Genomic DNA, 26318 nt, shown 5'->3' with positions numbered 1-26318 from the left:
ACTAAGTGGAGTTGTACGTACGTATCCAAATTCTTTGAGAAAAGAAATTAAGGTTCAAATAAGCCCTTCAACTTTTGACTATGGTTTAAGATTGCTTTCTAGTTGAAGCTTGGTACTTGATTTGGCATGGTGATGGTCATGGTAGTAGTATACAACTCTGTAATCCCCGTTTATATACTACTCCCTTTATTTCATATTAATTAAATTTTTAAGATAATGCACACATATTAAGAAAAATATTCAAAAAAAAAATTTGAATCATATTTTTCTCTATTATCTTTTTGTTTAATCAAAATCATAAAGATGATTAAATATGAAATCATAAATATGAGTAGTCCTGATTGGAATATAACTTTGTAAGTAGTGTAGTTTACTCTTAGGAAATTACAAAATTTCATTAATGGAAAGGGTAAACATGGAAAAAGTTTCAAACTTTTTTCTTGAAGTTTGAACAATTCAATTATTTTGAACAATGAAAAAAATTGTAAAAATTCACTTAATATGAAATAAAAAGAGTATGATTTAAGTAAGTTCTAAGAGTGAGTGAGTTAATTAATTGTCACTGACATATATGAATCTGCATGGATAGAATCTGCATGGATATGTGTGAAAACTATCTAAAGTAAATTTTCTGAAAAGAATAAATACCATAGATATTAAGAAGAATAAATATTTTTTTAAAGAAAAAAAGGAACAGGAAAAGAAAGATTTTTTTTAATTCAATTTATTTATAAAACATAAATTATGATATAATATTATGCTCCCTTTAATTTGTTAGGTTTGGAGGAGAATTTTATCTGAGCCATTTATGACCTTAGCGTTAGCTGTTGGGTTACCTATTTTCTTCTTACCTAAAATTGTTTTTTACTCCCTCCGTTTTTTTTAATTGTTATAAATTTTCTTTTTTTAGTGTCAAATAATGAATTTTAACTGACATTTTAAAATGTATATTGATATGAACGTCGAAATGAATCCTTTTACAATGACAAAACCAACAAAAAAGTAGTCCAATCCTATTAGGAATGAAATCCTATTTCTTCAACTATAGAATAACTAGTTCGTTCCGTGGAACAAGCATTCATTATAAGCCTACCAAATTAAAGTGTATTTGTTTGAAATACTGCATTCATGTTCGTTTTTCGTGATGGAGGAAATACTTATGGTCATTCTAAGCAGATTATCTGTGAAGTCACTTCTTCATTTTAATTGTGTGTCAAAATTTTGGAAGACATTAATCTCTCAATTTTATTTTAAGAAGAATGCATCTCAATTATTCCAAAAACCAACCCAATTCTCAAAAATTGCTTTTTGTCAAGTGGGACCCTGTCAATTATGGTCTGGTTCTGTATCCTTAGTTAAGGAGGATATTCCCATATTTGATTGCACTTCGATTTCTAATCGAATAACTGGTATAAAACGCTATTCTAGTTGTGATGGCTTGTTTCTCATCGGAATTTGGACTGAAAGTCATGTTGAACAACCTTCTATATTCGTCATATGGAACCCTTCCACTAGACAATCAATACGACTTGCCCATTCTAAATTTTCACTACAGATGGAAGATCATGATCACGATCACAATGAACAGATAGAAGATGAATCTAATACTCGTAATGATGACGATGAAAAGATGGGAAATTACTCTAGTAGTATCAGTGATGGTGATGATGATTATAGTGGATCTACTTAAGGATTGGCTTATGACTCTACAAGTGAAGATTATAAAGTCTTCGGGATTGACATGACTGGGAATAACGATAATGAAATTCTCGCGCTGAAAAGTGGTTCCTGGACAATAATTGATCGTAAAACCTCAGGCAGTCTGTTGGGTGGTGGAGAATTTTTGGCATTTGTAGATGGAGCATTTCATTGGCTTGGTTTCTTATCAAAGGTCTGTGTGGTTTCATTTAATATTTCAATTGAGATGTACGGAGAGATATCATTGCCAGATAAAGTAAGCTCCCAGCTCACTCTATTGAAGTTCGACAACAATGAAGTTGAAGTTGATGTTCATGTGGGAGTATCAGTGTTGAGAGAAATGCTTGGTGTTTATTATTAGGATGAATTTTTTTTAGTTTATGGGTAATGAAAAAGTATGATTTTAAAGATTCTTCGATGAAATTGTTCACTGTACCAAGTGCCTGGTTTGATAAAATCATACCGACGTATGCGTTTTCAGATAATGAAGTATTATTCTGCTTTGATCAAGAGGACACCAGAAAATCCGAGAATAGAATATCTATATAGTATAATATTAAGTGGACCAAGTGATCGAATGTTTCCTCAAGATTATTATGATATTGGTACAGTTCCAATTGATCAGCATGGTTTTGCTTATACGGAACTCTCATCTTTCCCAACGGACATTAAATTATACTAAATGTTGTCTGACGGACACATACCTAGTTATTCTTATAATTTTATCTAATGCTTAGGAATTTTTTGGTTCCAAATTGATCTTGTTTTTTTTCCAATTATTTACTATTCTTTGCTAAGAAAGAATTGATGGAACACCCTTCTATATCTCTCTTCATTTGACTTGTACAAGACCTGACATTACACAAGCAGTGGGAGTGGTTAGTCGATACATGGCTAATCCTGGTAGAGAGCATTGGAATACTGTTAAGAGGATCCTGAGATATATCAAGGGTACCTCAGATGTTACAATGTGTTATGGAGGATCAGACTTTACTGTTAAAGGTTATGTTGATTCAGATTGTGCAGATGATCTTGATAAAAGCAAGTCCACCACAGGTTATATGTTTACTCTCGATGGAGGAGCTGTAAGCTGGGTTTCAAAACTGCAATCTATCGTGGCTACATCTACGACTGAAGCAGAATATGTAGCAGCTACACAAGGTAGCAAAGAAGCAATATGGATGCAGATGTTACTGGAGGAGCTCGGGCACAAATAAAAGAAGGTTGCTCTATTTTGTGACAGTCAGAGCGCTTTGCATCTTGCAAAGAATCCGGCATTTCATTCAAGGACAAAGCACATACGAGTTCAGTATCACTTTGTCCGTGAGAGGGTGAAAGAAGGCAGTGTAGATATTCAGAAAATTCACACTGATGACAACCTAGCAGATATGTTTACGAAGCCGATCAACAGTAACAAGTTCATATGGTGTCGATCTTCTATTGGCCTAGCAGAAACGTAACATTGCAGTGGTTGGATAGAAAGGATGGTGTGAAGACTTAATTGATTCAATTAAATCTTCAAATGGGAGAATGCAAGTTGTTTTTCAAAGTCAAAAAAGGAAATTGGGAAAAGTAGGAAGAAAAAAAAAGGTTAAAAAAGTAAATGGAAGGTAGGTAGGCAGTTTTTGTTGAAATTGGATTGCCAGCACGCGTTTTCCTCCTAACATGAAAACGCGTAAAATTCTTTTATGCGTTTTCATTCTCCTATAAATAGAGGACTTCTTGCCCTCATTTAAATCATCCTAGAAAGAGAGAGTAAGAATACAAAGAGAGTTATACACCAAGATAAATATTGTAGTCTTGAGTGTCCCTTTAGTGAGTTGTTCCTTTTACAAGAGAGGAGTGTTAATTGTTGTTTCTCCTTGTATTTGAGAGCAGTGTACTCCCATATTTGAATAGTAAAATCCTTCTACCCCGTGGTTTTTTCCTTCTATCTGTTTGACAGGTTTCCACGTAAAATTCTCGTGTCCAATTTATTTTCATTATTTTCATCATATCAAACTTTAGTTGTGGTGCTTACTTCCCCAAGAGAATGAAGCCACAAACATAAGCATGGAGCCTCTGGCCTATTTTCGCCATGTAATTAAAGAGTAAATAATCGGGCAGTTTAAAACAATAAGGCAGAAGAGGAAATGTCGATGTTTGTGTATCATTTACCTGAATTGAAGAGTTAGCAAAGCCAACATCATAGTATATAGTGCCAACACCTACAGTTATTACAATATAAACAGCTAAGCACAGCTAGTAGTATCCAAGATCAACCGGGCATGTTCACAAATGACCTTGTCAAAACAAGGCTTTGAGTTGTGAAGTTAGCACGGCTTCAAAACTGATAATATCACTAACGAGTTGGGCCATTACATGTCACCCAACACACACAAGTCTATTAATAACAAAACAATGTTTTCTTATGTATAAAATCAAATGCTAAAGGCTTTGGCTAATCTAACCTTCCCAACCACAATTTTTTTTTAAATGTAGTTCACTGTGCTGAGAGAGCCCTCGCAGCTCAAACACAATGACAATTATCAGGTGGTGCACTTTATCACTGAGCTAATAGCCCATTCTACGAGCATCCCACTTGGTCCGCTATGCCAAAAAACAAGAGAAATCCCATCCGTCTCCTTCTTCTTTCCCCCAATTGAGACATTATGATATAGGCTAAACTTCTCTTAATGTCTTTTTGTGAAGGAGCTAAAGTAGCTCCTAGTAATAATGTTATTATTCCTAATAACGGAGATCAAATACATGATATAAGGTATAACTGAAAGTACGCAAAATAAGATGAACATGTTTCCATATTCGTTATTTAAATAAAAAGTGAGGGTATTATCGTCTTTCAAACCACTGTGCTTCTTGAATCTCCAATTAAAAATCGAGCAACTTTCAGTACGGCAACTAATTTAAATTGTAGAAGCAATGAATGAAAGGAAGATATTCTCGTATAACTTAAGGTCTTTGTTGAGTCATTTGTTGCTTTCATCCATATTCAACTATTTGTTTCCAAATCTAGGAAAATAAAATATCAGCGTTTACTTATTTGTTATTTTCCCTCTTTGTCAACATCTTTGATTTTTTTTTTGTTGGTTTTATTAGTCGAGATGATTTATTAAACGTGGTTAGTGTAATTTGATCATGAAAATTTAAATAACTGTGTATCACATGCATATGTTCCAGAGGTTGTGTAAAAATTGGAGATTTGCTACTTCGATCACTATCAATTCATATACAGTATATGTCAATAATTCTCAAATGTAAAACAAGTTTGTTTGCATTTGATTTTTCACGTGAACCATAAGATAGAGTAAGGACAAAAAGGAAACTTCTTCGGAGGATAATATTAAATCAAAAGAATTAGCGGAGAAATTACTTATATTTGGAATAGTACATGAGCAAATTTTACCTAAATCTTACTATATGTTCTTATAACACAAATTACTCTGGCTATATATTTAGTACATAGGGGATTTATCTAATTAATTATCTTCAATAGCTTTTCGAAGATTATCTGGTAACCACTACCGAATCCAACTGCTAACGTCACTATAATTCATGAATTCCTTAATACGTACTCCTATTATTTCGATATTTATAAGAGGCTTTCTATATTTAGAACAAGTGAACTTTTTTGGGCCTCTTCTTCTTTAAATTTCTTTTCTTTCTTTTCTTATGATCGATATGCAATTCCATCTAATGATGATAAGAAAATTAAGATATTAGGCTTAATTCAACTTAAAAATTAGCTTATGAGGTAAAAAATATTCATAATCATATAAATAAATTTTATCCATCTGAACTCAACCATCCACCTTCTTTTAAACCAATGCAAGTCGGGAAGGGTTTTTCATGAGATGAAAAATGAAAACAATTTTTAACACATGAAAAATGTGTACGTTTGGATGAAAAGTGCATATTTTTTGTGGGAATTTTTAAAAATATGTGAACACATAAGTGAAGTTTAATTTATATGTGTTCTAGTGTAAATGACATAATAGGTGGTAAAAAAAAAATAACGCTAGCTTAAATTGTATTTTAGAAGTTAAATTACAAGTGCAAAAAAAATTACTAGTGGAATTTTCAGCCAAAATTAATTATTTACTTGAAGTCTTTTATATCAAATCACAAACTCAATGCCAAGCAAGTAATCTTATCGTTTAGACATACCATTGGTTGGGAAAACTGGACGAAAATGAAGTTTTAGGAGAATTTGAAATACGTACTAATAACTTCGAGGAAGGGATACTGATAAATTTGAAAATGTAGAAACGGATTCATAATTTAAATATTAATTGATTGAGTTTGATATTCTACTATAATTAATTTAATTTATGAAATTCAAACTTTATTATTTGTATTTTTTTTCTACTTGAACAACATATACAAAATTGGATCTAAACGATTGCGTAGGGATGAGATGAACCCCTACATGGCCCCTATTAGAGTTGTACAGGGCAAATCGATAAACCGCACCAAACTGACAAATCGAACCAAATCGGAAAAAAAAAACCGACTAATGGTTTGGTTTGACTTGGTTTGGTGTTTGAAAAAAAAAATCGACCATTATAGGGTTGGTTTGGTTTTAACTAAAAAAAGTCAAACCGAACCCAAACCGACCCGATTATAGATTTACTACTTTTAAATTATGTTATACATAAAAATATTTATTAAAATGTAATTTATAAATATTTTTTAAAATTTTTTCATAATTTTAGTTTTCTTTCTTACATTTAGATTTGGACTTGAGAAGCCCATCTAAATAGTATACAAAAAAACTCATCTTATAAAGTTATATTATAAAGTTAAAACCTCAAACAGTGTTCTGTCTCCATCTTATATGTTGATATTTTGTACTAGAGCACTTTTTAAGAAGCACTTCTCTGTGTTTTTTATTAGATACTATGAAAAATCCGAGAAACCCAAAAAAATCCAAAAACCCGAGAAAAATTAATATCGAAAAACCCAATTTTTATTGGTTTGGTTTGATTTATAGATTTAATAACCCGACACAAATAATTTAATTTGATTTATAAAAAATCCGAATCAACCCGGTCCATATACGCACTTATCACTATCAATAATTAGACAGATTAAAAAAAGTTACCTTATATTTTTGCTGAAATTGTTAAATTCATCTAAACGATTTTCTTAATGAGATGAAATTGAAATTTGAGTGTGACCCTTTTTCCCTACAAAATTATTAAAAAATGATACATTATGTTTATAGTAGGTTCAATATAGTCATTTAAGTATGCATTAAACAATTTTAGTCCTTTGATTTTGTTAAAGTTACCATTTTTAGTATCCATCAAATATTAAACAATTTATATTGGTTAGATTTGACAGAAACAATGAAAAAAAATTGATCATAAACATCACGACAATTATATCAAATTCTAAAATATGCAACACAAAAAATTATACTAAACACTAAAAAAGTTTTTTTTTAAAAAAAAAGCATAAATTAGACCTCAAAAAGTTGTATAGACTCTTGAAATTAAAAAAATAAAAATATTAAACTCGCTAATTTCTTGTTTTTCGTAGTTCTCGTCAAATTGAATAGATAGATCTCCATAAATATTTAGTGAAGACTAAAAATATTATTTTTTGGCAAATTTAAAGGACAAGTATGAAGGAAACTGAGCGTTATTCATTGTTCATATGCTTAGTCAGAAGGAATAATCTAATGGAGTTTATGGATTTGCCTAGATCAGTTATAGTCTAATCAATAAAAAAAATTATCTTAAAAATCCATTGATTAGGATAGTGCAAGAGAAATCATACAAAAATAATCAAATCTTGAGACCCTTGCCAGGTCTATTGCTCTTTCCCCGTGCCTATTTCACTGCAGGGGTTGTTTCACAGGATCACTATGACTATTCAATGCATACTTAATGGATTATTTTGAACTTACCCAGGAACATAAGGGACCATTTTTGTCAATTTTCCCATATTCACAGTTCAGTTAGATGTCCTTTTCTTATCGACCTTTCACTTCATCAACTGATTTGGGTAAAGGCTTATCTTTTGCACTCTCTTTGAACACATAACAGAAGAGAGTAAAAACTGCTGCTTTTCTTGATTCTTGATTCTTGACACGGATTAACTTTGTTACTTTTTATGTGTTCTCCACTTTGATACGCTTGTATTTTGGTTCTTGTTTTTTTTTTTGTTTCTGGGTTCTTGGGTGTGTCTCTACATTCCCAATTTCGGTGTTGATGTTTCAAAATCCCAACTTCCGCTGATACTTTAACTGCTATTGAGAGTTACTGATGGCATTTTCAGCCACTTTCAATGGTCCAATTCTTGCTTCTGTCCTCAATAAGTGTAGCCATGCGCCTACTTCTACCAGGCAAGTTTATTGCCCTTGTTTACTTTACTTTAGTGTTGTGAGTATTACTGACTAATCTCTCCAAGATAAAGTTTTTGACTGAAAATATGTGATTTTGGGCTTAGTTTTATTTTTTTCTTATACTCCTTCGGTTTTTTTGCTGTCTTAAAATTAAAGATATGTGATAAAAAAGTTATGTGGATGTTTAAGGAGTTGCCAAAAAGAAAAAGACATTCTTTTTAAACGGATTACAAATAGAAAGTAAGACTAACAAATTGAAAGGGACGGAGTAGGAAAAAGTGAGATTGGAATGAGTTTTTTATTTAGGATTAATGCATAGAGAAGGTGTATCTTGTCTGATTCATTTGAAAGATTTATGTGATGCATTATACGTTAGTGATTTTTTTTAATAATCGTGGTGTTTGGGCCGACTTGCTATAACACTGTCCACCAAGATTTGGAAAAATGGGAAGAAATCACCTAATATGTTTACCATTGCCTTTCTACGTGAGGCCTCATTGTTCTGAATTCACTTTATTGACCACCAGTCCATGCCCTTGGGTTTGGGTTTGAGTCAAGAAGGGCTTGACTCTATATATAATTGTCATTTTCTACATAAAAATTGGGGGCAATATAATCCTTAAGTAAGGGTCATCCTATCCAACTTTCAGGCATTAAGATACATTTCAAGCGTGGATGATTATCATAAGAGATTCCCAACATATCATATGATTCTCGTTCTTGAAAACCCACGCTTTTCCAAACCCAGAAAACAGACGGAATTCTAGGATTCCTCCTGGAGGCAAATACTTTTATGCATACCTCTTTTGGTTGATCCACACCATCCCCTATTCTCATAAGATGATACACACTAGCCCTTCTGGTTGATCCACACCATCCTCTATTCTCGTAACAGCCCGCCAGGCGCTACATCATAGGCACATTTTGAGTGTAGATAGTTGTACCCATATACATAAAAAATGACAGCAATGGAATGCCAATCCTCGGGCTTTATTTGTAAAACCTCTATTCCTTGGTAATCAAAGCCCAAAGATCTATGAATTAGCCCATGCTTGACTAGCCAATCAGACAAATGACCCTGCACCGCATTTTTATTTGTATAAGTATTTCACATTTATGATTAAATTTATGAAAATTGACCCACCACTTCTTATTTTGGACAAAGGAATCCTGTCTAATTCACTAATTCGGCGGAAGATACTGAATTTTTGTATTTGAAAAAGATTTCTGTGGGGATCTCTGAAGTAGATAGTGGTTGATAAAGAACTCTTTTATTTGAATACTGCGTCGAACATGAAACATGTGGTTGGTAGTAAAACACAAATTCGCTCGTTGAGACCTAATTTGATCTTTATAGAGTTCTCTAGATATTTTCTTACGAAGTTTTATTATAGCATCTATAACCGCTTCCGATTTAGGTGGACAACCTGACAAATATACATCTACAGGAATTAGCTTATCGACTCCCCGAACAGTTCTATAAGAATCGGCACTGAACATCCCGCCTGTAATTGTACAGGCTCCCATAGCAATAACATATTTTGGTTCAGACATTTGCTTATATAATCTCACTAAAGAGGGGGGCCATTTTCATTGTTATTGTTCCGGCTGTTAAAATTAGATCCGCTTGTCTAGGACTCGATCTTGTTACGAGTCCATAACAATCAAAGTCGAAGAGTGAGTCTATTAGTGAAGCAAATTCAATGAAGCAACAACTGGTACCATAGAGAAGCGGCCATAAACTAGAGAGTCTTGATCAATTTGAAAGATCATTTAATGTAGTTGAAATAACTGAATTTTGGGCTGTTCGATCAAGTAAAGGAAACTGAATGGAATTCATAACTGTCTCATTCTTATTTTTTCTGTTTTTCTTTTTATTGTTTGAATATTCAGGAGCTAAGACCATTCCAATGCCCCCTTTCTCCATGCATAAACTAAACCAATAATTAAGATAAGCACGAAAACGAAAGCTTCTATAAATAATTAATTCTAGAGTTGGAGATGCTGCTTGTTTACCTGTAATGAGCATGCTTAAAACATTAATAGAGTGGGGACTCCACACCCTGTTTGGTACACCAGCAAAGAATTTTTATCGGGAATTATTTATTAACATAGGTGTGGCTGAAACAGCGAATATCTTTTAGACTAGTATGAGATCAATATTTTTGCATATGCATAAATGGAGGAATACTGTCTTTGGCTACTCAATCATAGGACTTGTCAAAATGCTTGAAATGAATACATTTGTGGATATGTTTAAACATAAATGCAATCTTGTCTCTCCACATACTACGTATGAATGCAAGGCATGTAACCTTAGGAAATATCAAAATTCATGAAATGAATCTGTTCTGTAGATATATTTTCTTATGTGTAGCTTCTATACATTATGTTTTATTCATTCAATGCGTTAATGTGTTGCATTTTAGGGTAATGCTACCTAATGACTGTAAACCTCCGTGAAGCAAGCCATTACGAAATGTTGTTATCTTATTAGTCAAATACAGCCTCTCAAATTCTCAATAGGGAACTCATTTTTTCTAAAAATGAATTATTTGAGACCTTTAGGTTGTGCTGTTCTTAGTAATGGAAAGAATGAACGCTTCCTTTCATTTCCTTTCCTTTCCTTCTATAGCTTATTAAATATTCAGCTGTTTAGATAGTTGAATATGTGAATGCTAGAAATGTTTGGTTGTCATTTGATTGCTGAACCTCCCAAAGATGTTGATCATCTTTGGGCTTGATTTTTGAATAGTTAGCACAATGTATGGAAAACAATTTAAGTTCAATCCCTGATTAGCAATTGAAATTTTTCTGACCTTGACATTAAGCGGCTTGACAGGAATTTTTTCTTTAGGACTTGTTCACTGCCATCATACATTACACAAAGATCAATCTGCTGCTTCCAATGCACTGGAAGATCTGGCAGTGGTATTAACTTAAGATGGATAGAAGTCAAGCAACGGCATTCAAGCCCAAGAGGTTTATTCATGTGCAGAGTGCAGCAACACGATACTACCTCTGAGGAAAACGAAGAAAATATCTCACAAGCTACTTTGATATGGAGGGCAATCAAATTACCAATATATTCTGTTGCCCTCGTTCCTCTAACTGTAAGTTTTGAAGCTATCAACGGTGTTAGAGGCTGCTTCTTTTGAGTTTTAATATTTTCAATCAGATATGTTGTTTGAATTTTGGATGTAAACCTATGTGAATGGCTTAATGTGAAGGTAAAACCTAACTAGTTTCTTATGTTTATTGAGATTCAGCAAGAAATCATTAAGAGTGCTAGTCTTGTGAAACCAAACTACACAAATGCTACCTGTGGCTACTTGTCAAAGATGTTGGCTTAAATATATGTTACTTGGAATCTCCAAAAATGGTGCTGTGCCCATGTAGGATCTTCTGAAAATGCACTAATCTTGGAGGATCCGACATGCACCCATCAACATTTTGAAGATTCCGGGCAACATAGGCTTAAATTTCCTAGCAAGAAAAAGGTGGTGGATTTTTGTAATATTTGAGAAGTTTTATCACAGATTGATATGAGGAGGAATCTCCATACTGAATAAACTAAATGAGTTGTTAGGCCTATAACCGCATCTTCATAAGAATTGCACAGATGAATATTGTAAACAGTATAATGAAATATTGTCCTATTTTTTGTTTACCTGATCAAAAAAAATGAAATAATAAACTGAATGGCCTGAATTATAATCAGGAGCAGGTAAACCTTAATGCGTGAGAGTGATGATGATACTAGATAGGCGGAAAAATTATGTATTCCATTGTAAGAGGATGGTCATTTTGCTTAAAAGATTGGCAAGAAAAAGAGGACAACTTGGAGGATGTCATTGGTAGGTGCTTTCTGGCTTTATTTGGAAGGAAAGAATTAGAAGATTGTTCCATAAAAGTGAGAGAGATGTTAGGCTTGTTAAAAGTTAACTTCTATTTTATTTATCGTTAGTGTAAAGAGAGGATTCCCTTTTTATATTGATATCATAGAAGTTTGATTGTGGGTTCAGTTGAACAACAAATCCATATTGTTCTTATTTTTTTGGAGCTCGTCTTGGTGTGGTATTCACTTAATCGATTAAAAGAAGGCATTAGATCTTCCAAATTGATACCTTTTGTATTGTTGTTTTGATGAGTAATTATAGTAAAAATGTCTGTGCTTATCATGAACAACTTTTGCAATATCGTTCTTCTAAACTCTCACTGTTCTTTTGCTGCTCATGAATAGGTGGGAAGTGCAGCTGCTTATTTGCAGACAGGCCTCTTTTCTGCTAGGCGTTATTTTATGCTGTTGGCATCTTCAGTTTTTATCATCACTTGGCTTAACTTAAGGTGTGGGTTTTACTTTCATCAGAAATTCTATTTACTACTTGATCTTGATGTCAAGGTGAAAATACTTTGATGCAAATTCACCATCTAGTCAATGTCGTCTTGCTCAAGAAGCACTTGATTTATTGACAATTAGAGACAATCAAATCGTCTTCAATTAGCATGTTTACAAGAGAGATCATGAAGTCCTTTTAGGTTCATGTTTTGCAACACTCAACGAAGAAAGGATATGGGTAGACATTTAGCATAGAGGGGTTAGTTCTTGAAATCTTTTTTCTTCTTCTCTAGTCCTCTGCTTCTCTTACCTTTTCTTTTCATTTAGTTTCATTACGTTTTCTTTTCTCTTCTACCCTTAAGTGTATCTTCGCGTTGCGTTGGCAAGAATTGTATATTTTGAGATTGTTTTTAAACATATGAGAGAGATTTAAGGAGTATTGAATTTGTTTCGTTGAAGATAGTTGGCTAACTTGATAGATGACAGTGGTTGAGCAACAGATCACTTTTTTTTTATAGTTGTGGTGTACGTACTAGCATGCACGCACCTCGACTGATTCCACGGGATACCTGCTATCTCCGACCAGCACAAGTACTATGTGACAGATGGGAAGAAATCACCTAATGTTTTTGTTTGCTTTGGATTTAAATATGAGACCTCATGGTTCTCAATCCATTTCATTGACCACTAGGTTACACTCTTGACACTGTCTTGGTGTACTATAATGGGCATAATTCTGACTTATTTTAAAAAGAATGTATTTCATAATAATGCATGTGGCTTTATTTTTTATGGTTATGTTACAGTTAAGGACTATGATGCCCTTGTTAAACATCTTGCACTCTATATCAATATCTCTGTAATATGGGCAGCAACGACGTTTATGATTTTGACACAGGAGCTGATAAGGACAAAAAAGAGTCAGTTGTGAACATTGTTGGCAGGTAAAAAAGTCTACCGTTACCATGACAATTGCATTACTTCTTTAGTTTGTTTCCTTTTTCTCTTTTTTTTTATCTTACTCTAATTGAATAGAATGATGTATTTTAATTTTCTAAAAATAAGTACATGGATGTGTAGACTGAGCTCTTATCCTTGAAATCATTGTCATTGAATGCATGAAGGCAACAGGATCCTATATATTGACTAACCTTCGGTCAGACCACTACTTGTCTAACTGGTATCATAGTTACTAGATTAGTAGGTCTGACTGCAAAGACAATAAACCATTTTACTAGATAAGTTTATAACCTGTCTCAAGTATGTCCTAGAGTCTGTTCTTTTGCTGACTAGAAGTATGTATCAACTAAAAATGTACCTTTCTTTAAAAAAAACATGTATCAACCAAAGTCAATCTTTCTCAGACTGCTTCCATGTTTCAGTTTGTGAATACGAAGTTACTGTGATTTTCCCATATAAGGTTGCCTTTAAATGTGGTCATGCTATGGCCTTCTATTTATTTGTTTGGAATTACAGTCTTAAGGTTGACTCTTTTTGCTTTATAATTTTGGTGTAAGCCGCACAGGAACATTCATTGCTGCATACTTGTTACTTGCCCTTGGTTTCTTGGGACTTACTTATACATCTGTGGAGGCTGCAAATCTATGTGCTATATTACTATTAGCCTCTGCAATCACTTGTGGTTACATATACCAGGTAATTCAAAATTTTAGTCCGCTGGCATCTTCTATATTTCTGATCTTGCTGATATTGCTCCATCAAGCAACTTCTGTTATTCTGGTTAGTACAGAAAATTCAACATCCTGATCGAAGTGGCAAAGATCCTCTTTTTTATGAAGAAGAAAATTGGACTTCTTGACAAATGGTTCTTTCTTATAACCCTGTTAATTGCTACAACCCTTGGAAATTGAATTTTCACCTCACAAAAACTCTAAATCCTAGTGAAATCAATCAACCAATTAAGCGGCAATCCCAACTCTCAATCAGGATAAAGGAGTTGTAGTCAGATTATGATGAATCCAACTATAATGAGATATGGAAGAAGAGAATGTAGGTGACAGGCTGTTAGCAGTGTGCCAAGATAGAGCTGTAGAATAATGTACCTGACAGTTATTGAACTTAGTTAAGTTCACTCAGTCGGTTAGTGGTTAATTAGCTAGTGGAATCGCCTATATATTGATTGTACAAACAACAACAATACCCAATGTCATCCCACAAGTGGAGGGTCTAGGGAGGGTGGGGTGTGCGCAGACGTTACCCCTACCTTTATGGGGTAGAGAGGCTATTTTCGATAGACCCTCGACTCAAGAATATATATTGATTGTAGTCAGTCTTAATGAAATTATTTTGATCTTCTTCAATTGCGACTTCTTGGACTTCAATTTCTCTCTTCCCTGCTCCTACTTTACTCTCTCTCTCAGCTGTATCTGTTCAAAGTTTCATTGATGGAGCTTTCTCAATACCAACTAGGTTTCTTTTAAAAAGAGAAAAGGAATTACAGCAGTTTCTGTTCCAGCACCTGTCTTGTCTATGTTCTCCATGCTAAACTGCAAAGATCTTATTTTCATGGTTTCAAAATAAAATCAATGGACTTCTGTGCTAATTGAATCTCTCTATCTCTATCTATGCCATACAGGAGCTTTATGAGTAATATCAATTGTTAATTGTCTCTTTCCTCTCAGTTATACCGTGTGAATCATTATGTAAATAACTGGATTCTGTTGCTTCTACTATATTGTCTTGTAGTGCCCGCCATTCCGGTTAAGTTACCAAGGTCTGGGGGAACCCTTGTGCTTTGCCGCATTTGGTCCTTTTGCTACGACCGCCTTTTACTTGCTTCAAAGTAGCACCAGGTTTGTTTGTTATTAATACCCATATAATGAAGGTATTTACGCCTAACTGAATCTAGTCTAATGTGCATTTCAGTGAGCTCCCAATCACATTTACAATTCTTTCAGCATCAGCACTTGTTGGTTTCACAACATCACTTATCCTGTTCTGTAGTCATTTCCACCAGGTAATAAGGTCTCCTTACCTTCCCTGACTCCACCTTGTGGGAAGGAATTTGTTAACCATTGGTATTTACCAGTCCTTGCAACTCATTCATCTGATGCAAACTTCAGGTGGAAGGGGATAAGGCTGTGGGAAAATTTTCTCCGCTAGTAAGTACACCTAGATCAGACAGCAAAATTTCAAGTATAAATGGAAGAACTAGTGGTCACTTGTATTTTTGCCTCTGAGTTCAGGTTAGACTTGGTACTCAAGCTGGTTCCAGAGTTGTGAAAGTGGGTGTGGCAACACTCTATTCAGGGATGCTTCTTCTCGGTTTCACTCAAATACTTCCATTTACATGCATTGTAAGTCTATATCTGGTTTCTTAGTTTGGTTACAATAATTACTAATGAGAAATTTCATTTTCTGTTTATCTGCGATATACTGGGAAGCTTTGTTCATTTGGTTTTATCCAGAAACAATTTCCTGAACCCTATATTCACCAAAGAAGTCTACTAATCAGTTGTGAGAGACCTGTTATCGATTTTGTGTTGGCAATTTTAATGTTATCTTTGTAACCTTCAAATTCTTAATACTTAGATTATGTACCACTATCTAATCCAGTATCATTTTCTTCCAGATTCTTTGTGCTTTAACAATACCAGTGGGAAAACTCGTAGTTAGCTATGTGGAGAAGAACCATAAGGTGAGTGAAGATTTTTCTTTGTTCTTCCACAAAAATATCATCTTGGTCATTGGTGGGGGTAATGTATGAGAAATAGAAAGTGCAAATGTATATCCTCCTCTGACTTATATCTACTTTGTTCTCTTTTTGGGCAATCAATGTTCCTTCTGACTCTGATTTTAAACTTCAATTTTATAGGACAAAGCAAAGATTTTTATGGCAAAGTATTACTGTGTGAGACTTCATGCTCTATTTGGAGTGGCTTTGGCTGCTGGCTTGGTAGCAGCTAAAATGGTTGCTAGATATCCTGTTCCAAAACCAATATTCTGAATCATAGAATTCATCAGGTGAGGCCTTTTATGGTTATCTTCAAGAATATACTTACCTATCTATCAGAGTGAAGTATGAGTCTAGCATTTATGTGAGAACGACTTTTTCCTGATTTAGTGGCTGCATCTGATCTCAGGAACTACCTGGCACGAATACACATTGTCGCTGAGAGCCCTTAAAGCATCAAGGAGCAAATTTCTACAAAAACTTGGGCTCTTTTGAATGCAAATTACAAGATGAACTTTCTACAGAAGGAAATGGAAAGAAGATGCAAAGCTCTTTGGTAATAGCTTTCACTGTGTTCTTAATTCAATAAATTTCCATTTTTCTGAGGGTATTAGACTTGATCACTGAGAAGACCTTTCAAGAGTATCAATACCGTCACATGAATCGCAAATGCACGAATGTAATGTACCAAGAAATCAGTGTTTCCTAATGTACCAAGAAATCAGTGTTTCCTAATGTATTTATTGAGAATTGGCTAATTAATAATTATGCCTCCATGTTTTGTCGTATGTCTTCACCCATACAGTTAGACGTAACATCCTGTTTGCCTAGTGGTGACTGATTTTGCTAAATTTCTACTAGTAAAATTGATATTAGAGATTTATGTCAATAGAAAATATACAAAACTTCTAGGTTTCAGGTCTTGATAGATTTTTCTATAGATTGAAGTTGTTACATTGGCTGATTAAATCGAAATTAATTTTTTTGTAATATAGACCGAGAGGAGTTAAAATTAAAATGGTTGGAGAAGATTCATATAGCTAATCCAACTTGCTCGGAAAAGGGGCATAGTTGTTTATTTGTAAAATCAAAATCTAAAGTTCATTGGACTTTCTGACTCCAAAACGGGCCTTGAGAAATCATTGATAGGAGACTCCGCCAATCCCAGGTTTTCAATCAAATTGGACTTTATCATAAGATAACTTCAACAGATATGCCACACCAGAAAAAGAACCATAGAGTATGCACGCATAACGAGCCATTACTCCAATTTAATTCTTACTGCAATATCCAAATACGAAAAAAATCTGATCCAAAGTATATCTGTCATCTTAATTTATATAGCTTCTCGAACTGCTGGACTATCAGTAAGTCCATCCATTGGAATCTTGCTTCCAGAAAGTTTGCACCGCAGCCTGGATAATTGCCCATCCAGCCTAATACTGGGTACTGATCAAGGTTTTATGTGGCTGATGGTATCAGGGACATCCAGTATTACTGACCAGGCTCCAGGAATAAGTCCGCTCATTTATGCCACGAGTTATATGATCCAACTGAGCACCAAGAAAGGTGTAATTATCAGCTTGGGTAGCAGCTCGTGTCCAGTGTTTACAGCCGAGAAAATGAGAACGCCCAAGGATCACATATGTCAATTGCCACTTGGAGCTTCATGTGCAAATGCACAGTTGAGAATGTAGACTACTTCCTGTTACACTGCAAAAGTGGCAACACAGCTATATTGAGAGTGCTGAATTGGTTCGGAATACAGTGGACGATGTCAGGCACAATGAAGAAAGTTTCACAGCTAGGCCTAGGGAAAAGGAAGAAGACATGTAGGGCTACAACAACATACCTAGTAAAATCCCACAAAGTGGGCCTATAAATGAAGGAAGAAGAGAAGTAAGGCTATAAATTAAAAAGAAATGCATTATTTTTTTGAGATAGTAAATTAAAAAGAAATGTTATAAAATGTCATGTACTACTTCCAAAAATGTTATGAGATTCCAAACAATTGCATGGCTATAAAAATAAAAATAAAAAAGAATTTGCTCATACGGTTTTTACTTGGCCAAACTTCAGCTTCCAACTTCCAACCTTTGAAAATGCATGATACAGAAAATTCTATTTTGATTTGAATGTGTGGTCCCACATTTATTGGTTTAAATACCTTGGGCACCAAGAAAGGTGTGTTTATTAGCTTGGTCTGTAACTCGGGTCCAATGCTAACAGCCGAGAACATGAGAAAGCAAAGGATCACAGATGTCAGCTGTCGCCTGGTGCTTCATGTGCAAATGCACAGTTGATAGTGTGGACTACTTCCTGTTACATTGCAAAAGTGGCAACACAGCTATGGTGAGAGTGCTGAATTGGTTCGGAATACAGTGGATGAAGCCAGGCACAATGAAGAATGTTACACAACTAGACCTGGGGGAAAAGGAAAAACAGAGATGTAGGCTATCAATTAAGAGGAATTAAAATGAAATAATGAAATGTCATATATTTCGTCCAAAATGTTATGCAATCCCGAACAATAGCATGGCTATAAATTAAAAAGAGTTTGCTACAGTTTTCATTCACTTAGCCAAACTTCTGCTTCCAAGTTCCAACCTTTGAATGCATGATACAGAAGACAATTCTATTTTGATTTGGATGTGTGATCCCGCATTCAATGGTTTAGATACCTTGAGCACCGAGAAGGGTGTGTTAATCAGGTTGCGTTGCAGGTGGGCCAGTGCTGACAGCCGAGAACATGAGAACGTGAAAAATCACATATGCCAGCTGTCACCTAGTGCTTCATGTGCAAATGCACAGTTGAGAATGCGGACTACTTCCTGTTATATTGCAAAAGTGTCGACATAACTATGGTGAGAGTGCTGAATTGTTTGGAATACAGTGGACAATGCCAGGCACAATGAAGAAAGTTACACAGCTAGGCCTAGGGAGAAGGAAGAAGAGATGTAGGGCTATAAATTAAAAAAGAAATGTTATGAAATGTCATACACTTCTCCCAAAAATGTTATGAGATCCCAAACAATTAAATGGCTGTAAAATAAAAAGAATTTGCTTCATACGGTTTTTACTTGGCCAAACTTCTTCCAAATTCCAACCTTTGAAAATGCATGATACAGAAAAGTCTATTTTGATTTGAATGTGTGATCCCACATTTATTGGTTTAAAATACCTTGGGCACCAAGAAAGGTGTGTTTATTAGCTTGGTCTGCAGCTCGGGTCCAGTGCTAACAGCCGAGAACATGAGAACATGAGAACGCCAAAAGATCACATATGTCAGCTGTCACCTGGTGTTTCATGTGCAAATATACAGTTGAAAATGTGGGCTAATTCCTGTACATTGCAAAGTTGCAACACAACTGTGATGAGAGTGCTGAATTGGTTCAGAATGCTGTGTATGATGCCAGGCACAATGAAGAATGTTACACAACTAGGCCTGGTGAGAAGGAAAAATAGATGTAGGCTATAAATTAAAAGGAATTAAAATGAAATATTGAAATGTCATAAACTCCGTCCAAAAATGTTATGCAATCCCGAACAATAGTATGGCTATAAATTAAAAAGAGTTTGCTACAGTTTTCATTTTCACTTAGCCAAACTTCTGCTTCCAAGTTCCGACCGTTGAATGCATGATACAGAAGACCATTCTATTTTGATTTGGATGTGTGATCCCACATTGAATGGTTTAGATACCTTGAGCACCGAGAGGGTGAGTTAATTAGGTTGCGTTGCAGATGGGCCCGTGCTGCTAGCCGAGAACATGAGAACGTGAAGAATCACATACGTCAGCTGTCACCTAGTGCTTCATGTGCAGATGCACTGTTGAGAATGCGGACTACTTCCTGTTAAATTGCAGAAGTGTCAACATAACTATGGTGAGAGTGCTGAATTATTTGGAATACAGTGGACGATGCCAGGCACAATGAAGAAAGATACACAACTAGGCCTAGGGAGAAGGAAGAAGAGATGTAGGGCTATATATTACAAAAGAAATGTTATGAAATGTCATATACTTCTCTCAAAAATGCTATGAGATCCCAAACAATTAAATGGCCATAAATTAAAAGAATTTGCTTCATACGGTTTTTACTAGGCCAAACTTCTTCTTCCAACTTCCAACTTCCAACCTTTGAAAATGCATGATACAGAAAATTATAATTTGATTTGAATGTGTGGTCCCACATTTATTGGTTTAAATACCTTAGGCACCAAGAAAGGGGTGTTTATTAGCTTGGTCTGTAACTCGGGTCCAATGTTGACAGCCGAGAACATGAGAACGCAAAGGATCACATATGTCAGCTGTCGCCTGGTGCTTCATGAGCAAAATGCACAGTTGATAGTGTGGACTACTTCCTGTTACATTGCAAAAGTGGCAACACAGCTATGGTGAGAGTGCGAAATTGGTTCGGAATACAGTGGATGATGCCAGACACAATGAAGAAAGTTACACAGCTAGACCTGGGGGAGAAGGAAGAAGAGATATAGGGTTATAAATTAAAAAGAATATTATGAAATGCCATATACTCCTCCCAGAAATGTTGTGAAATCCCAAACAATAGTATGGCAATAAATTAAAAAGAATTGGCTACAGTTTTCACTTAGCCAAATTTCTGCTTCCAAGTTCTAACCTTTGAATGCATGATACAGAAGATAATTTATTTTTTTTGATAATGGTAACTGACACAGAAGACAATTCTATTTCAATTTAAATGTGTGGTCCCACTGTACTCTTGACCATTGTCTCCAAACTTGTTGTATATAGAGTTCATTAATAAAATTAAAGACAATTTTATTTCAAATCCGAGACATGTTAACAACCCCACATAAAATAACTTTACATCGTCACACATTATCATGCATTGTCATCAAGGGGTGTGCTACAGAGTTTTGTGAAGAGGCTGCTGCAACAATTTTCATATCATTCTGGGCTGAATGACAGGATGAGAATGCTCAAGGAAACTAAGGACAAATGTGGCAAATTAACAATCATTTTCCACATTTAGGTTATCAGACATTTAAGGTTAGCAGACATGATAAATCAGAAAACTTATGAAAAATCACTGCTCATATCCAGGAGACGAGTTTCTTTTGGTATTAGAATTAACCAAGCTAGATTTCAGCCAATCAGCCTGAACTAGTTCATCTTTGAAGGATTAAAATGCTAGATGCTATTAATATGAGGTAAAGCTAGTTTAATTTTTTATAACAGGAAAAGATAGGAAAATTGGCAAATAATAAACCAGACACACTGATGTCAGCAGTATAAAGCATGCGCCTTTTGCTATCTATTGTATTTAAAAATGTCAACTATGATTAAACATCCCACAAGAAAATTTTAGAATACCCGTCATGTGATTCACTTTGAGATCGTATGTAAGATTCTCAGAACAAGTAACAAGAATCTAATCATTTCAAATCAGCAAAGAAACAAATCCATATACCATCCAAAATTCGCCGACTATCCAAATCATTCAGGAGAAACACAGATTGAGAGCGAAAGATTGAAAATTTCCAATATTTGGGTCAACAAAACCCCTCAATTAGTCAGTGCATGCCTTTTCTGTTCTTGTTCAGATGAATCTTTTAACCGAGGTTTAGGATAGAAGCCAGACTAGAAAGATAAAAGAATGAAGACTTTTAAGATGGATGCACAAGAAGGGAAAAGAAGAACGAGAAGCTTTTTTTGAAACTGGTAAATGTGAAAGAAGAACGAGAAACTTCATATGTGTTAAGAGCTTATACTTAATTTAGTTTCTCTTTCTTTCCAAATGTATTTCAACAAAAACAAAGAAAAATAGAGAAACGGGGAAAAAATAACGGCAACTTATAGGTAAATACCAAGGATATGAAGTTAAAGATGAACAATAATCACAAAAATCAGAGAAAAGAAAAACCAGAAAAAGGACAAAACGAAAGGGCTTGAGGGAAGAGTTACATTACCTGGATCCCTATGTGCCAGCACATGCACGGACAAGATTTGCAGCATACTGCAACTCATTGGAAGGACCTTCCTACAAGGTCATGTGAGCCATCAAGGGCCCGCACTTAGGCGGGCCCGCCAATAGCTATGTATTGAAGTTCATAATTAGAGACCGCTAAATAGATTAACAAGAGAATTATTTTTTGCTTTTGAGACGATGTGGGAAGAAATCGCATGCAAATTCTATCATACCTCCCTTCTTTATAACTGCATATACATTGCTCAATTAATAAACTACCATTTCTACATTCAAAATCTACATCTTTCTTTTACTACTTTTGATACCAAAATCACAATATAAAATGTGTGATCTCTAGAAAGGCGATTCTCCCAATCCTTGTTTAAGATTGACAGATTATAGCAGCATCCTATATTGATTGTGGTTGAATTAATTTCTCTCTCATACAAGTGCTTAATGAATGTAACTGCACAAGCTAAGTCGCTAGTCATTGAGGATTACAATAGTAATGAATGGAACCTACCAGCTACCATTATCGTAAAAGTGGCCAAACATCAGAAATACAAATTCACAAGAAAATAGATCAATAGGGTACCTTTTTACACCTCAGAAATAGCCTCTCTATCTCCATGAGGTAGTGGTAAAGTCTGCGTACACTCTACCCTCCCCAACCCCACTTGTGGGACTTCACTGGGTATGTTGTTGTTGTAGGGTACTTTTTACACCCTAATGCAAATAATACGACCACTGAGGGGTCAAAAATCACCATCAATTGGATCAGACAGGACAGAACAACCAAAGAGTACAACCGGGTTGACAATGCGATATGCCGATATCTCCTAAAAGAGTAGGCAGTCATTGCACTTGGTTTGTGATAGAGATAGATAAAGACCATAACAAAATCAGACCACAATCTTTTTGAAGAAATTATCTTTAGGAATAAGTAAGGTATTTCCCATTACTGGCATATCTTTTTTTATGACATGTGATCTACCGCTGCTGTGATCAAAAAAATTGACAGGTATATTTGGCATACATAGCAATTCTCAAGAAAAGAGTTATTCCTAACATGATATTATAATACTTGGTTGAAAAGAGTTGGAGAGACATCTGACCAAGAGACACGCCAGCCTTACTGCCCACTTGTTGCATGTCCTCAAGGTCTTTGTATAGGAAATAGGCACACACAATTCATACCTTGAAGGGCCATTTGGTTTGCAGACTAGTTCATGCAGGGATCATGATAAAGGCATGTTATACAATGAATATAAACATAGGGATTGCTATGAGCTGAATAATTGTGTACTTTAAAAGCAATATTTATGCTTCTAGAACTCTTATCCAAGTATCGCTAATTACTATTTTTGTTCCATATCCTATCCCGTATAAGATAATACACTGAATCACACATAAATTATGTTGGTATTAGCAATACATTGTTTAGTACCACAACAAAAGAAGTACTCCCTCCATTCCAATTTTTAAGTGTCTTAGAGACTGTTTGGATGAATTTATAGTTTTAGGCTTAAAAACAAGTGCTTAAAAGCACTTCTTTATCTTACCCAAACACTACAAAAGTGCTTAAAACACTTAAAATAAGTTAATCAAAACATGCTTTCACTTTCCTTCTTGATCTGTCCCAGCCTTTCTATATTTAGTAAGTTTTCCAATTTCAACATTCTACATGGCAAGTTTAAGCCCAAAAAATTTAAAAGACTACACACATCTTTAATTTAAGACCACAAGATTCAAAAATTCCCCTTTGTTTCTTAAACTCTGTGCTCAGTCAAACTAAGACACTTAAATTGGACGGAGGGAGTATTTGTTATGCATAGTTTTACACCGGAAATTAAATGAGCAATACAGAGTTTTATGTTGCAAACCAAACATAGTATATTAGACATGCAGAATTTTGTGTGCGATGATACTTTTTTATGTGGCCAACCAAGCGACCCCTGACTATATATTCTCTAGAATTTTCTGGACAGAGCTGAATCAGATAACTTCTTTTGACCTCTATTAACCTCCAATTTTGCATATTGCTCAAACAGGAAACTAAGGAGTCCATATTTGCCTGTGTAATCTCCTTGTAGCTTAACACTAGTCTATTTCCTTTATCAAAAACACACTAGTGTATTTAGCGATTCTTATTTGTTCACCAGAACAAGAGCCTGAGAAAAGGCCAAATGAGCATCTAATCAGCTATTACAGTATATCAAGAAACAACAATTACCAATTTATTGAATAAATGCCATGAAAAGAGAATAATGGTTATCAAATCAAAAACAGAGAGAGACAAGAAATGACATGAAACAAGAGGTAAAAGAGTATCAGTCAGAAGATAACAATGTAATCTTATCTGCTGAAATAATCTACATTCACTTTTCACTCCTCGTATCTTCAGTTGCAGACGGCTTACATTTCCCATTATAAAGATATATAATATTTTAAACATAAAAAGACACTCACACATACATATATACATTACGTATGTACACACACACAAACAAACACATATAGCAATTGAAGAGGCATTTATGTACCAAAATGAAAGACCAATATGATCCTTTACATTTGACAATGCAATAACATGCTTCAAACCTTGCAAACCACTACCACCACTCAGGATAGATAACACCTTGAATATTTGAGGACTCATAGCGAATAAATGGAAAATACTACTTAGAACCACCTCATCTTCTCTGAAATTGCATGCCATCAGATGCAAGAAGCATTGTCGTCCTAAACCAACACAAGGATTCATCTTGCATTAAAGTGAATCCTGTGGCCTTTGCAAGTGATCCGAAAACTAATTCTAATTGTTCAAATGGACACTTGAAAATGTTGAATCACCTGTAGAATTTGAACCATTAGAATTTGTTTTCCTAACCAATTGCTAAGACCACAACATTTTCTTTAATACAAGACAAATCTATTTATTGCTTAAGGTCATTAGCAACTGTGAACGAATATCTCCATGTCCCTTTACTCTTCTTTGAAACTACAAACCCCATTGTCTCCATTTCCTTTTTCAGCTCCACACCCTATGAATCAATATAGTCAGTTAAATAATAACTCCATACGCTTCATTTAGACAAAAAGTTAAAAGTTCAGTAATGCAAAATTGGGACGAAACAAAATAAAGAAAATGATAGTTTCTTGAAGAAAAGCAGCAACTAAGTCTGCTGTTTCGGAATGTTTTCTGCCTGTCTATATACAACGTATAAAATTATTTCCAAAATTGAAATCTATGTAGACATTTCCACATTCTTGATTCACATACAAAATTTATTCACTCCTAAAATTGCAATACCTAGATTCGTTATGGAAGCCACTGCTGAAACTGAAGGAAGAATGGGTCCGAGGAATGTACCCCAACCCGGATGGATATAAATGGCGAGTGTCGCGACCCACGGGCAGCTGTCTTCTAGGGTTTTGATAGTTGATTTGGGAAAATGCCCGGGTCATGGACTCTTTGTGTTTCTCAGTTGTTGCTGCCTTGTTGGGTTACTTTGCAGCCCATATAAAATAGGGAAATTTCTCAAACAAACATATTAAGCTTAATAATTTTTTATGGGTATAATTTTTTTAATTATTTTTTCTAATTATATTTATATTTACTATGGTCATTAATATTTGTATATCTTGCTGCATTATACAAATTGAGCTTCCAAATAGATTTGTATATGAGCCCCAAATTTGTATATACAAATTTCATTAAACTATAGTCAATTCGTGTAATTAATTGAAACTATATTGTTATCGCATAATTATAGTAGTAATGTTTGTTAATCCGCGTAATTTTCCCTATAAAATAAAGTTATAATTTCAAATATATACAATAAACTAATTAGTTTACAACAAAAATAATCATATTTTATTTACATAGTAAATCGCCAAAATCATAGAAAATATACAGTGACTATACAATATAGCTTGCCAAAAATCATAAAAAATATAAATTAACTATACAATATAAATTATTTATACATGAATTATACATCAAATATATATTATATTATACTTTATACATCTATATATACATAAATATATACGAAATGACCATTTTTTAGTAATTAAAATGACCAAATAGTCATCTAGCTTAATTATTCATATAAGTAAAATGTAGCAGAAAGGACCTGGGTTATGGATTTCTGGCCCATGGATTGTAGACGCGTGGTCCATAGTACTAACATTAGGTCTGTTCAAGAGTTCAATTGACCTAAATGGCCCTAAGAATAAAATGTTATTTATATAAAAAAGATCAAAAATGCCCAATTGAATAAAAAT

The 26318-nt window shown here is 34.5% G+C and overlaps 1 protein-coding gene and 1 long non-coding RNA gene across 8 annotated transcripts; one reads left to right on the top strand and one right to left on the bottom strand.

Moving 5' to 3' along the window:
- The first annotated feature begins 7696 nt into the window (after positions 1-7696).
- LOC129885745 (2-carboxy-1,4-naphthoquinone phytyltransferase, chloroplastic) lies at positions 7697-16955 on the top strand. Of its 2 annotated transcripts, none has more exons than XM_055960153.1 (12): positions 7697-8047; positions 10905-11160; positions 12291-12394; positions 13259-13330; positions 13904-14042; positions 15093-15199; positions 15273-15363; positions 15470-15508; positions 15593-15703; positions 15979-16044; positions 16222-16370; positions 16490-16955. In XM_055960153.1, the coding sequence occupies exons 1-11, from the start codon at positions 7968-7970 to the stop codon at positions 16351-16353; spliced, it is 1197 nt and encodes a 398-aa protein (XP_055816128.1). In that variant the 5' UTR covers positions 7697-7967; the 3' UTR covers positions 16354-16370; positions 16490-16955. The 2 variants fall into 2 exon arrangements, with proteins under 2 accessions (XP_055816128.1, XP_055816127.1); XM_055960152.1 differs by having other exon boundaries at positions 10890-11160.
- A 267-nt stretch (positions 16956-17222) lies between these two features.
- Positions 17223-25534, bottom strand: LOC129885746 (uncharacterized). Of its 6 annotated transcripts, none has more exons than XR_008766117.1 (9): positions 25342-25534; positions 22624-25072; positions 22030-22154; positions 20290-20547; positions 19783-19931; positions 19262-19525; positions 18762-18911; positions 18248-18399; positions 17223-17793 (listed from the first exon to the last, which is right to left on the bottom strand). It is a non-coding gene; the product is annotated as an uncharacterized LOC129885746 (long non-coding RNA). The 6 variants fall into 6 exon arrangements; XR_008766118.1 differs by having other exon boundaries at positions 22030-22867; positions 24721-25072; positions 25342-25532; XR_008766114.1 differs by having other exon boundaries at positions 22030-25072.
- Between the last annotated feature and the right edge of the window lie 784 nt (positions 25535-26318).

Source organism: Solanum dulcamara, chromosome 4 (assembly GCF_947179165.1).
Source record: "Solanum dulcamara chromosome 4, daSolDulc1.2, whole genome shotgun sequence".
In the NCBI taxonomy this organism is placed as follows: domain Eukaryota; kingdom Viridiplantae; phylum Streptophyta; class Magnoliopsida; order Solanales; family Solanaceae; genus Solanum; species Solanum dulcamara.
This window is presented reverse-complemented; position numbering and strand designations above follow the sequence as displayed.